At 50.9% G+C, this 14343-nt stretch overlaps 1 protein-coding gene across 1 annotated transcript in view; it reads right to left on the reverse strand.

Annotated features, from left to right (window-relative positions):
- Nucleotides 1-14040, reverse strand: part of LOC142573032 (4'-phosphopantetheine phosphatase) — a 186685-nt gene extending 172645 nt beyond the window's left edge. The window contains exon 1 of the mRNA XM_075682527.1: nucleotides 13476-14040. Coding sequence (XP_075538642.1) covers nucleotides 13476-13641 — 166 coding nt within the window. The 5' untranslated portion in view covers nucleotides 13642-14040. The remainder of the gene's footprint in view (nucleotides 1-13475) is intronic.
- Nucleotides 14041-14343: the final 303 nt, after the last annotated feature.

Raw genomic sequence — 14343 nt, forward strand, 5'->3', positions numbered from 1 at the left:
TTCCATCTATGACTGTCAAACCGCAATCTAAAGGCTCTTTCCGTTTGTCCAATGTACTGTAGCTTGCTCGCTGAGCATTCCAGCATATACATAACATTCGTCGTCACAGTCGAAGTTACCGTTTATCTTAAGGCTCGTAAAATGCGATGCTCATAAAGTTGAGTGAAGTTGTCATGTAATCGCCAACCTTGAACCGTGACTTGTTGCAAGGATGACAGCCTGTGTGAATAGGTCTTGCTGTTTAAGAAGACGTTAATGTGTTGCGTACATTTTTTTTTTATCCTCGGTAAACTGCGCGCGGCGGCTACGGAAACACGTCTCCCGAGGTGATTACTCTGCATGGGTATGTTATGTTTTTTAAGGGTGACATAACGTTTGGCATCGATGCAGAGTGTGCTAAAACTGAATTAGTATGTCTTCGTTGCTCAACCCGTTTATCCAGTCTGAGAAAGAAACTGCGGATAGTACATCGGCTCGCTTCATTGCGTCATTCACAATTACGAGTGGATACTTTTGCATTACCAGGGCATGGTGGAGCCTGTCGCCGTGAATAATAAAATCGGACTGTTCGGAACACAGCCTGTTGTAAAAAAGTCGCACTTTCGCCCGAAAGGCGAAGTAGCGGTTGCGATTGCAAATTGTTAGACTGCTATTCGAAGTAAGGATCGTAGTTTTATCAGCCGTATAAACTTGGAAACATCATTCTCTTATTAAGTGAATTAACAAGGACGGTATCAGCGCGCGCAAGCAAATACGAACACGTCACACTCGACGAGCGAGGTCACTCGCTGTCAAAACGCTGGTCGAGCAAGCGCGGCAGCAGCAGCGAGCGACATAACCTTCGTGGGGTCTATCATCGCTTCAACGCAAGAGCGGCGAGAAAACAGCGCGCACAAAGGTATGAGCCCCCTGCACATGTCTTTCAAGCAGCAGACTTTCAAGATAAGTGCGCACGACCCCGCGCGGCCGTGCAAAGTACGCACTTGTAGGCGGAGTCGAAGACCCCATCCTCCCCCTCTCTCTCTCCCTTCCCATCCGCGCTGCCTCCCCGCTTTCCTCCGTATATGGCGCGCAAGATTGGGCCGCGATCGTCAGTTCCCCATGCGCCCAGTCGCGAAATGCGCAGTTGCTACCGCAGCACAACAAAACTGCCCCACCTCCCTGCCTTCCATCGCCCGCACGGCCTTTCACGCGACGGAAGACGGCGCGTTTGCTCTCCGCTTCCTACCTTCGCGCGCGCCAGATGGAGCCGCGATCGTCGGCTTCTCTCGCCTGCTTTCACTCGCACATACAACATACGACGCGGGGCGATGGTGTCATCGTCCTTGGACTTTATACGGAACATCACGGCAACGGCGACGGCAAAATACGCCTGGAGTGTCCATACAATTGTCATCGCAGTAAAAAAGACAAAGTTTACCTGAACTCTGAAAAGTCAACTATGTTGTTTTTCGATTAAAGGGACACTAAAGGTTAATATTAAGTCAACGTGGACTGTTGAAATACCATCCCAGAAACCTCGAAACGCTTGTTTCGTGCCAAGGAGAGACTTATTTTATGAGAACATGCGTTCTGAAGCGTCCGCGTTCCTCTAGCGCAGTTCAAATCGCCCGCCCTCCGATCGAGGAGTACTGACATCATGGTCTCATAGTGACGTTGCGCCATCGGTGAGTAGAACGGCGTCCGCAGACGGCGCTACGGCTTTTCTGCGCAAAACGCAAACGCGCCGCCAGAAACAGAGCCAAGACAGAGCCGACAGCAGAGCAGAGTATGGTAGCTAGCGGAAGGAGAAACGCGCGACCATAAGCTGGTACTTCATTCTATGACGCCAACTTCGACGCTCGTCGCAATGGACCCTGACAACGACAGATTGGCTCGCGATGCTGGGCTCAACTTCAGCGATTTGAGCACTGGCGAGCGCGACCTGCTGCTGAGGGCTCGCGCTCCCGGCGTCGTTGCGTACTACGACAGCGGCCTCGACACCGGCTCTCCGGAGCGGGAAAGCAACGAGGGCTTCCCACGACATCACATGGACGTGGCATTCTCGCTGCTTGTTCGAAATGAAAGTTTCGCGAGCCAGCAGAACCCTCACAGCACGACGCAATAACGAAACTATTGAAACTCCAAAGCGTGAGCGGCGGAGAGTCGAGCGCGCAGAGTCGAGCGAAAACGAAACCTTTCGACCACCCATATTACTGAAGGGTAACGTCAAAATGTTATTTTTTCTTAGAATCGAATAGACGTAGACAAGTAGCATTTTTTTCCCGTCTTATAATCGAATGAAATGATATTTTTAATACGAGTAGTTGAGTATTAGTAACACAAATTATGAGGAGTGCTTTCATCATCGGGCTAGTACCGGAATGTCGCTGGGGGGTCTCAAATCGTGTCATGCATTTACCTCAATTTCTCGGTTACTAAAGCTCTGTTCGCGATTATATTGACGCCTTAGACGTTCTAGAACATTGCTCTGCCACTTTAACTTGACTTTCTGGTAACCTTTAGTGTCCCTTTAAGCGCAAAAATCACGTGTTCGTTGCCACTTTGGGTAGCAGGCAGCTCTATTATACGTTAGTGTACTCACGTATTCATTATTGCTTGTTAATTTAGGGCACTACCACTAAGTGAAATGCAAAATGTATTCATAGACTACAAAATAATGGCACGGATAATCGAAGGCCTTCCACGCCGCACGCGCATTCTGCACCCCTCTTCCACACTGTTGCGTTTCGCCTGCGACACGTGGTTTTGCCGGCGCGACTGCGGCGGGGCGGCAGACATTTTGGCCCGATCGTCGTCGCCGCAACGCTCATCGGCAGGTGTTTCCAGGCGCGACTGCGGCGATGCGACCGCAAAGGATCACCCTCGCATTCCAGTCATTGTGCCAGAACCAGGCGAGGCGAAAGCAGGGATCATCCTCTCATTACAGTCATTGTGCCCGACCGGCAGCGCTACAACAGGGTGCTACGAGATCGTGCTCGACATGGTGCTACGGCAGCGCTACAACAGGGTGCTACGAGATCGTGCTCGACATGGTGCTACGGCAGCGCTACGACAGGGTGCTACGAGATCGTGCTCGACATGGTGCTACGGCAGCGCTACGACAGTGTGCGTCACCATTAGCCCATTGTACATTCACGTGCTCGTCTTTTGAGGGGTTCCTTCTTGCCCTCAACTGCGAGAGTATAAAAACAGCTGCCCCCGGACGCCAAAAGGAGGGCTCCGATTTCTTCTGTTGAGTGAAGTGCTCTCCCGTCTCTCTACTTCGGTCAAACCTGACCGCCAACTCTTTGCGATGTTAAAATAAACAAGTTGTTTTGTTGTTACCAGTCGACTCATGCTTTGCCGGGACCTTCGGATGCTTCCAGTTGTACCCCAGGCCGCCAGGCCAACGCTACCCTTGGGGCTTGCGACCCAGGTACAACCACGGGCGTCAGCGCCGAGTTCCCAACAGATCGTACCAGCGGTGCGATCCAAACATCTGGTTGGCAGCGGTGAGATCGCCTCCGACTTCAAACAACTGTCTGCCAGCGGTGAGATCGCGACAACGGAGGCCAGCAGCGAAGATATGCAGTTGACTGTATGCTGAGCAGCTCAACGACGATCCGGGAGCAGTGCAACGAGCCCTGTGTGACGACTGGTTGCCTGCAGCGGAACGACTGCGCTGGACTCTTGGCTGCGAGGTTTGGTGAGTGCGGGACTTTCTTCTTCTGAGCTTTGCCAGGCTTTTGTTAGTGTCAGAAACAGAGCTGGTAATTGTGGTTGTCGTTGCTGCCGGGTTAGTTTGCGGCAAGACAATAGTAAGCAGTAGAGAAAGCAGCATTCAGAGCAGCCATGGATTTGAAGTCGTTGCGCAAACCGAAATTGTTGGAGCTTGCAAGAGAGTTGGGTCTGGATGTCTCGGACAAACTCAGAAAACCAGAACTCCTAAAGGCTATTCTTGAGTTAGAGGCTGAGGATGACGAGCTGTCGGAATGCCTTGAGACTATTGAGGAGAGGTCAAAAAGACAGGAGCGCGAACTTAAAGAACAGAAAGAAAAAGAAGAGCGTGAACGTAAAGAACAGAAAGAGCGAGAGCAACAAGAGAAAAAAGAAGAGCGCGAACACGCTTTGGAAATGAAGCGTCTTGAGGTAGAGATGGAACGCGCTCGTAATGGAAGTCAGGCACACGGTGCAGGAGAACGCGTATTGTTCAAAATGACTGACCTGATGCGGCCGTTTAAGCTTGGAGAGGACATTGGTTTGTTCCTGGTTAACTTTGAGCGAACGTGCGAGAAGCAGGGGTTCTCTCGGGAAACGTGGCCACAGCGCTTGCTCACTTTGTTACCCGGCGAGGCGGCCGACGTAGTCGCTCGCTTGGATAGAGAGGAGGCAGAGGATTTCGACACAGTGAAATCGAGTCTTCTAAAAAAATACCGGCTGTCTGCGGAGGCGTTCCGTCGGAAGTTTCGGGAAAACGAGAAAGGCAAAAGTGAGTCATACACAGAGTTTGCGTACAGGCTAATGTCAAACATGCAGGAGTGGCTCAAAGAAGAGAAAGCGTTTGGTGACCACGATAAAGTTCTGCAGTGTTTCGGGCTAGAACAGTTTTATAGTCGGTTACCGGAGAACGTGCGATACTGGGTCTTGGATAGGCCAGACGTTTGTACGGTGGCTAATGCCGCTGAGCTAGCCGAGGAGTTTGTGACGCGTCGGGCTCGCGGAGCTAAGGACGGTCAAAAGGGTGAATTTGGCTCGAAGTTTGAGAGGCCGAAGTTCACGCCCATGAGATTAAAGGGGGACACGCGTAGTGCGGATGCGAGTGAAAGCAGTCCGACCAGATGTAAAGAGACGGCGGCAGCCAAACGCAGAAAGCGGTTCGAGATGAGGCGAGCGGGCGTTTGTTATACGTGCCAGAAGCCGGGTCACTTTTCGGCGCAGTGTCCGGAAACAACACCAAAAGTTGTGTTTTTTTCAATAGGCAGCACTGACGAGAACATGAAGCTTCTCGAGCCTTACATGCGAGACCTCCTCGTGAACGGGAAAGAGTGCCGAGTGCTTCGCGATTCCGCAGCTACGATGGATGTAGTTCACCCGTCTTACGTAGAACCCGATATGTTCACGGGCGAGTGCGCATGGATCAAGCAAGCCGTGGAAGCTCATAGCGTGTGTCTGCCAGTAGCAAAAGTGCTTATTGAAGGACCTTTCGGAGCGCTTGAGACGGAGGCGGCAGTGTCATCTATGCTGCCACCCCAGTACCCGTACCTATTTTCAAACAGGTCCGATCACCTCCTGCGCGAGAAGGGGCTTTTGTTTGGTGAAGCTAGTGTTCAGGCCTTAACCAGATCGAAGGTTCGGGAGCTCGCTGCAAAGGCGGTAGTTGCGGGGCCGATGTTATCAAACAACGAAAAAGGGTCAGAGGCGCAGCAAGCCGATATTCAGAGCACGCCCGAACTGAATAAAATTGAGTCTGTAACGTTAAAGGCGCCAGATACTGGAGAGGAAACGCCCGATACGGGAAAGTTAGAAGAGCTATCTACTGATTTGCTCATCGCGCCTACGTCAGACGGACTTGATAGGTTGCTAAAAGTCAGCCGGTCGGCTTTGATAGCCGAGCAAAAAAAGGATGGCAGCCTGGAAAACGTGCGCTGCAATGTCAAAGAAGGTATCGCCAGGAAAACTGCGCGTTTTGTGGAAAGAGGTGGAGTCCTGTACCGGAAGTATCTAGACCGCAGAGGAGTGGAGTTCGATCAGCTGATCGTGCCTCAATGCTATCGTCAGGATCTGTTGCGCTTGTCACACGGGGGTTCGTGGTCCGGACACCTAGGAGTTAAGAAAACTAAGGACCGTCTCTTGCAAGAGTACTATTGGCCAGGGTGTTTTCGGGACGCAGACCATTTCGTGAGGACATGTGACACTTGTCAGCGGGTGGGCAAACCAGGGGACAAATCGAGGGCGCCGTTGAAATTGGTACCTATCATTACGGAGCCTTTTAGACGGCTCGTTATTGATACTGTGGGACCTCTGCCGGTAACAGCCACGGGGTACAGACACATTTTGACTGTGATCTGCCCAGCGACAAAGTTCCCTGAAGCAGTGCCGCTTAAAGAACTCAGCTCAGTTGAGATAGTTAATGCACTACTGTCCATATTTGCGCGAGTTGGTTTTCCTGCGGAAATCCAATCAGATCAGGGCACAGTGTTTACTAGCGCTTTGACGACAACTTTTCTCGAAAGGTGTGGGGTAAAGCTGTTACACAGCTCAGTGTACCACCCACAGTCGAATTCCGTTGAGAAGCTCCACTCCGTCATGAAGCGCGTGTTGAGAGCGTTGTGTTTTGAACATCGAACTGACTGGGAGCTGTGTCTGCCTGGGGTGATGTTTGCTTTAAGGACCGCGCCGCATGCGGCTACGGGGTTTTCGCCAGCTGAACTGGTGTACGGTCGCTCGCTTCGGTCTCCGCTTCGCATGCTTCGAGAATCATGGGAAGGCAGGGGCGACGACCCAGTCGTGGTGGAGTACGTACTTAAGCTCCTCGAACGCTTAAGAAGGGCACAGGAGTTGTCAGGTGAAGCAATGACAAAGGCCCAGCAGAGGGCCAAGGTTTATTATGATCGGACAGCCAGGGCCCGTCGTTTTGAGGTGGGCGATGAGGTCATGATATTGCGCACATCGCTAAACAACAAACTAGACGTGCAGTGGGAGGGCCCAGCACGAATTGTTCAGAAACTGTCGGACGTTAACTACGTGGTAAGTCTGCCAGGAAAGCGGAAAGCACAGCAAGTTTACCACTGTAATCTGCTCAAACCTTATAGACAAAGGGAAGCAGTGGTGTGCATGATGGTAAACGTTCCTGAAGAGCTTCCGGTCGAGCTTCCGGGACTAGGCTCAGTGACGAACAGGGAAGACACCGGTCAAGTCATTAGTGACCTTATCAGTAAAGCACCGCTGTCGCCGGAGCACAAAACCGAACTACACCAGCTATTACAAGAGTTTCAAGGTCTGTTCTCTGAGAGGCCTGGTAGGACTTCTGTACTTACTCATGATATAGAACTTACCTCCACAGAGCCAGTACGATCCAAGGCGTATCGGGTGTCACCCCGCCAGAGCGATATTATGGAGGCTGAGGTAAAGAAAATGCTACAGCTCGGTGTTATTGAGGCAGGTGAGAGTGATTATACCTCCCCTTTGATTTTAGTTGAGGTACCGGGCAAGGAACCTCGTCCTTGCGTCGACTACCGCAGGCTTAATTCCATCACTAAGGATCAAATTTATCCGATCCCTAACATCGAGGAGCGCCTTGAGAAAGTTAGTAGCGCTCAGTTTATTTCCACCCTAGATCTTGTCAGGGGTTATTGGCAGGTTCCACTTACAGAAGAGGCTAGTAGGTATGCGGCGTTCATTTCACCAATGGGAACATTCCGTCCTAAAGTGTTGAGTTTTGGTTTGAAGAACGCGCCATACTGTTTTTCAAGCCTCATGGATAAAGTGTTGCGGGGACAGCAAGAATTCGCTTTACCGTATCTAGACGACGTAGCGATATTCTCCGCATCCTGGTCTGAGCATATGGCACACTTGCGGGCAGTGCTAACCCGCCTGCGCGAAGCGGGCTTGACAGTAAAGGCTCCTAAGTGCCAGTTAGCACAGGCCGAGGTTGTCTACCTCGGTCACGTGATTGGTCAGGGTCGTCGCCGCCCCTCGGAAATAAAAGTGGCCGCTGTGCGAGACTTTCCGCAACCGCGCACAAAGACCGATATTCGGTCGTTCTTAGGTGTCGCCGGCTACTATCAGAGGTACATCCCTAGGTACTCTGATATCGCGGCTCCCCTGACGGATGCTCTAAGAAAGACAGAGCCTCAAACAGTCGTCTGGGACGAGACAAAGGAAAGAGCTTTTAGCGCCCTAAAGAGTGCCCTAACAAGCCAGCCTGTGCTACGATCGCCAGACTATACAACAGGGTTCACTGTTCAGTGCGATGCTAGTGAGCGAGGCATGGGCGTTGTACTGTGCCAACGGGAAATTGGAGAAGTAGAACACCCCGTCCTGTATGCTAGTCGTAAGCTGACCAGTCGTGAGCAGGCGTATAGCGCCACCGAGAAAGAGTGTGCGTGTCTCGTGTGGGCCGTTCAGAAATTGTCATGCTATCTAGCCGGCTCGAGGTTTATCATTGAGACGGATCACTGCCCTCTCCAATGGCTGCAGACCATCTCTCCCAAAAATGGCCGCCTCCTGCGCTGGAGCCTCGCTTTACAACAATATTCCTTTGAGGTGCGTTACAAAAAGGGGAGTCTCAACGGTAACGCCGATGGCTTAAGTCGAAGCCCCTAACGTAGGAATCAGCCTCAAAATTGTTTGTTACTGATGTTTTTCTTCCTGAGGCAGGATTTTTTTAACATATTGCTTTTGTTTAGTGTTTCAAAGTGATGATATGCTTTCTAGTGCAATTTTTCAATTTGTGGACGCGTTCTGAGTGATGCTAGACTACTGTAAGGAACTAGGCAGTGGTATAAAAAGGGGAAAGAGCCTGGCAGGGCTTAGTGAGGGTTGTGCCGTGCTTGCTGACTGAGCGGTTGAGTTTCAGCGTAGTTCTAACGCTTGCCGGGAACGAGAACAAAAATGTGAACTCTCCCGAAGTCACTTTGCAGTGTCCCGTGCGAACCTGAACGAGAGAACGAGGCCTTCTCTGTGCGCTGCGCTCAAGAAACGTCGAGGGACGCCCGACTTCGGTTATGAGCATCATCGAGCGACATCCCTCCGGACAGCGGATGCAGTCCCCTGTCCATCGGGATCTCCTTCCCCCGGCGGGGCGGTCTGTTGCGTTTCGCCTGCGACACGTGGTTTTGCCGGCGCGACTGCGGCGGGGCGGCAGACATTTTGGCCCGATCGTCGTCGCCGCAACGCTCATCGGCAGGTGTTTCCAGGCGCGACTGCGGCGATGCGACCGCAAAGGATCACCCTCGCATTCCAGTCATTGTGCCAGAACCAGGCGAGGCGAAAGCAGGGATCATCCTCTCATTACAGTCATTGTGCCCGACCGGCAGCGCTACAACAGGGTGCTACGAGATCGTGCTCGACATGGTGCTACGGCAGCGCTACAACAGGGTGCTACGAGATCGTGCTCGACATGGTGCTACGGCAGCGCTACGACAGGGTGCTACGAGATCGTGCTCGACATGGTGCTACGGCAGCGCTACGACAGTGTGCGTCACCATTAGCCCATTGTACATTCACGTGCTCGTCTTTTGAGGGGTTCCTTCTTGCCCTCAACTGCGAGAGTATAAAAACAGCTGCCCCCGGACGCCAAAAGGAGGGCTCCGATTTCTTCTGTTGAGTGAAGTGCTCTCCCGTCTCTCTACTTCGGTCAAACCTGACCGCCAACTCTTTGCGATGTTAAAATAAACAAGTTGTTTTGTTGTTACCAGTCGACTCATGCTTTGCCGGGACCTTCGGATGCTTCCAGTTGTACCCCAGGCCGCCAGGCCAACGCTACCCTTGGGGCTTGCGACCCAGGTACAACCACGGGCGTCAGCGCCGAGTTCCCAACAGATCGTACCAGCGGTGCGATCCAAATAACACGCAGAACATTCTACGTTTGAAAATATTTTCTACAAAAAAAAAAAAAAAAAGCTCAGTGCCATTCCACTCTGTGAACTAGGATGACCAGCAACGCTGTGTATATATGGGGACTCCCTAATGGCGAACTGCACCCCCGCCGCGGGTAGACCCGGCATTGCACTTTCCTCGGAATTTTTTTTCTGCGCGCGGACACTGTAATGGGGAAAGAAGCCCTTAACAGCTTCGCTGTAAAAACTGCGACAATTATTTACGACCAAATCATCGATCGCGCATGCATTCAGAACCAATCATAACCGATCTATCCAAGCTTATACCACTCACACTAATACATTCAGGCACTCCTTCTTCCCCCACGTGATTGAAATGTGGAACAAGTTACCGATGTGTGTAGTGGAACATACTGATCTGTCCCAATTCAAAAAATCTCTGGATGACTATCTGTGCGAATGCGCTGCTTGATTTCGATGTATTCTGTGTTTGTGATTATTGCACTGTTCTTTTCTTTTATATATTCTTTTTCATAACCCTCTCTGTAAGGACCCTCGCAATGGGGTTGACAGTATTGTTAAATAAATAAAAAAAATTCCGTGAAGCTTATATTCGAAAACAACGTATACCTGTAGTTTCAGACGCACCACCAACTACAGCGAGGGAATCCGGAAAATTATGGCAGGCAAAAACGTGCACCCACGATTGCTCAGCTGCTAAGTAAACGCGCTATTTATTACCAGCACGGTAGAAGAATGCCGCGCAGCAGCGCTTTTCAAAAACAACATGAATGCTTATCTACTCCCGCTTCAAATGCGAATTATTTTATATTTTTATGGTCTGTTCTCTTTCCAGAAGGATGTTACATAGAATGTTCTTTCCAGAAGGATGTTACATAGAATGTTCTTTCCAGAAGGATGTTCTTTCCAGAAGGATGCGCGATGGCACGCACACGTGTTGGAATGTCACATATGATCTCACAGTCTGCTTTCTGATTTGTTGTTCTCTTGAAGCGTTTACGACCCTATTGCTGCAACCAAGATTTTGTCAATTTTATTTCCACGAGCAGTTTGTGAAATGCTGTCTAATGGCGCACTTTTCTTTATTTATAGATGTAAAATTACGTGAGCTTCTTTTACTACTATATTGTTAAATACAGCCTATTGTGCTGAGCAGTGTGCAATTTGGTGGCCATGGCGGGTTTTGCACACTGGCAGCCATTTAGTTGCCCTTTTGCGACTCCTGCCCCCACAAACACCATGTAAAACAGCTTGTATGTATGAATAAGCGAACGAATAAACTTACTAAAAAATATCTACCTGTTCAATTATTAAAGATCCGATGACAGTAGACCTTGCGTAAATATGTTGGCAGCGCAAATTTTAAGCACCTATGACAACAATGAGAACAGGAACCAGGGGGGCATAAAGAACGAAAATGCATCATCTTCATCATCATGAGCCTGTTTTATGTCCACTGCAGGACGAAGGCGATCTCCCTGCGATCTCCAATTACACTTTTCCTACGCCAACCGATTCGAAATAGCGCCCGCAAATTTCCTAATTTCATCGCTCCACCCAGACTTCTGCCGTACTCGACTGCGTTTCCCTTCTCTTGGTACCTATTCTGTAACCCAAATGGCCCAGTGGTTATCTAACCGGCGCATTACATGACCTGCGCAGCTCCATTTTTTTTTCTCTTGATGTCAATTAGAATATCGTCTATACCCGTTTGCCCGCTGATCGAAACCGCTCTCTTTCTGTCTCTTAAGTTATGCCTAGCAATCTTCGTTCCATCGCTCTTTGCGCGGTCCTTAACTTGTTCTCACGCTTCTTTGTCAGTCTCCAAGTCTCTTCCCCATATGTCAGCACTGGTAAAATGCACTGATTGTACACTTTTCCTTTCCATGATAAGGGCAAGCTTCCAGTCAGGAGCTGACAATGTCTGTCGTATGCGATCCAACCAAAATGCATGACAGCACATCTGCGTGCGCCTTGTTTTCTCATTTCGTTTCATTTTGAAAGATAAACGTGTGCGTCAACTCAAGCAGCTAACTATCCAGTCTCATATCACTTTAACAGACAGTAACTGCAGATGCGTTATCTCTGCGATTTACCTTCGTGTCAGTCATGTAAAACGGCCAGACGGATGTGTCCCTTGGTGAGAGTGAGTCACCCGGATGCCTTCCTCTGAAGCGCACCGCGTAACGACATTCATGCGAGAGTAATGACTGTCATGGCTTACTCGTTGTCCAAGAAGCCGGTGCTGTCTCAGTCGCTTTTTAGCAGACATCACAGGCAAATTTACATAAAATAACATATAAGTTCGTTCGACAAGGCTGCAAGCCACATTCTCTCGCACCAGCTTAATATCGAGTGCAGTCTGTCGTAGGCAGCAGTCGTAGATTGTAACGATTACTTTCATGAAGAAAAAAAAAAAGCGATAGACCCGAAGCGCTGCGACGTACGCTAGAGGACGTGAGCGACGGCTTCGAGAGACGAACCGGGCCGTCAGGCGAACAGATCGCTCGTTCTTGTCATCGATTCTGGAAATCTAGAATCCGCCTCGAATCGCCCGGAACTGCTATGAGCGACTGGCCAATATCATGAAGCCGGAACTGGACGTATTACATCAGTCAAGAACTACCGATTCTCGCACGGAACGAGCAAACGACCAAATTTTCATACGTGCAAGGATAAGAACATATATACTGCAAGACCTTCCGAGATACTTTATGTTGCTCTGCACTGCAAAACAAATCAATTTAAATTATTAGAGCATGTGTCAGGCCAGTTTCGGCGCGTATTTGCTGCCCTCATACCGGCAACACCGGGGTGACATCGCTCAATGTCGTCGCTCGCGTGGGGTTCCACTTGCAGGCGACGAGCGAACGCGACAGCCAACACCGTCGCTTGTCTCTGCCGCGTGCAAGATCGCTTAATTGCGTGGGGTTTAGTTCAATGATCCTATGCAAATATGTATAGCCTCATCCTGTTATTTCGTTTTATCTACAGCTAATTCAAAATGACATGTTATTCAATTAAAGTACAGAGACTGATCCGACTAACACATCAGCGCAGCTGCAGTGCTCAACGGGAAGCTAACAAACGCGGTTTTCCTAAACCGACGGTAAGTGGAGCACGAAGAAACAAGTGCTGTTCCGAATTTCGCAGCCGCTTGGGCTCCGACAATATGCATGCAGCTGCAATCAACGGGAGAACGTACACCGCCGCTACCGCGTGCTACCATCTGGCCTTAATATGCAGCGCATATGTGCGACCGTTAAGAACGATGCGCTGCAAAGCTAAACGCAGGAATCGCGTCGCTAGAAGCCGTCTCCAAAGCAGCATCTGCAGTTACGTCACAGCCTCGGTGTGCCCGAAGGATCTATTCGCGGCGACTGTCGCGCTGACACATTCGCTAGGAAAAGGCAACGGCGGAGGCGGAAGCGAATGATTCTGCTACCTATGCCATCTCGAGAGAGAGAGAGATGCGGCCAAGAAAGCAGTGGAGCAGGAAACGCGATCTTCTGGTACTGCCGCCGTCGCCGCTGCAAAGTTTATCGCTCGACACGCGGAAACCTGCACACCACAGGCCGAGGCCGGCGGCGTTTTCTGCGACGTGAAGCTACAACCTGCGGATCGATACCACTGCTGCTACCGATCAACGGCAGCAGAGAGTTCGTGTAACGTAGTAACTCGGAGACGCCGGCATGTCAACACCTGCGCAGCAAGTGTTTTCTATAAACGCAAAACCGAGTCCGGAAAGAAAGATCGCCGTATAAACGCGGGCGCAGCAGACGGCCAAAAAATACCGACGAACGGGGAGCTATTCCCTCCGCTTTTTTGAGGCGCAGCATCGCGTTCGAATGCGATCGTTCGAGACGAGCTCGCGCGCAGCAGTGACATGTATTTATGGTGTAGCTTGCTCACCTATGTCAATCGCGAAGCGCTTGGCGTTCTTGAGGTTCCTGAAGACGGCGAGCTGCTCGGGCAACTGGATGCTCCGAGCCCGTCGCACTTCCGTTCCTGTCGTGGAGGTAGCGGCTGCTGTGTTGTTGTCCATCGCGGACGACGGCACTGCTGACGTTGAAGGCATGGAACGCGACACTACTGGCACTCGGACACGGCGCGCCCGGGCTCATAGGGAACACCCGGCCAGAAAGAACGCCGCACACAATGCACCACAAACACCTTCCGCGAACGTTTCACTATGCGCTGAGAACGCGAGCCAAAGGCCAAAACGCTGCACCGACCGAGAAGACGGCAGCTTGCAGTTCCACTAGTCGCTTTTCCGACGAAAGTAATCCGGACGAAGCCGTTGTTGCTGTGGACAACGGGTTGTTGGCTGTTTTTCTGCCCCGACGCCGCAAAGCACACGGCAACGTTCAACAAGGCGACCACCACCACCACGATCGCTCAAGACACTCTGAGAACGAACAAACGCAGACAACCCAGTAGCGGGCACAGCTGATGCATGTGTTACTGCCTGCTACCACCTACTACCTACCCGAACGGCAACGATAACGATTGCATCGCCATCTCTACCACCACGGGCAAACTAACGCCGCGTACTGTGCCATCTGCCGGACTCCCGGAGAAATAGAGTGCGTCGTCTGCTTGAAGCGTCGCCTGCCATAGGACGACAGCAGTGAACACCCTCTGCCGTTTTCCTGCCGATCGTGCACTGTCAGCAGCAAATGAAACTCGACAATAAGTTAATGGGGACACACACAAGACCGTCATTTTGCAGCTAAACTTGCGAGACACGTTTCATGCCAACAACTAGGCATCTAAGCGA

The sequence above is a fragment of the Dermacentor variabilis genome, chromosome 2 (genome assembly GCF_050947875.1).
Source record: "Dermacentor variabilis isolate Ectoservices chromosome 2, ASM5094787v1, whole genome shotgun sequence".
Taxonomy (NCBI): Eukaryota; Metazoa; Arthropoda; class Arachnida; order Ixodida; family Ixodidae; genus Dermacentor; species Dermacentor variabilis.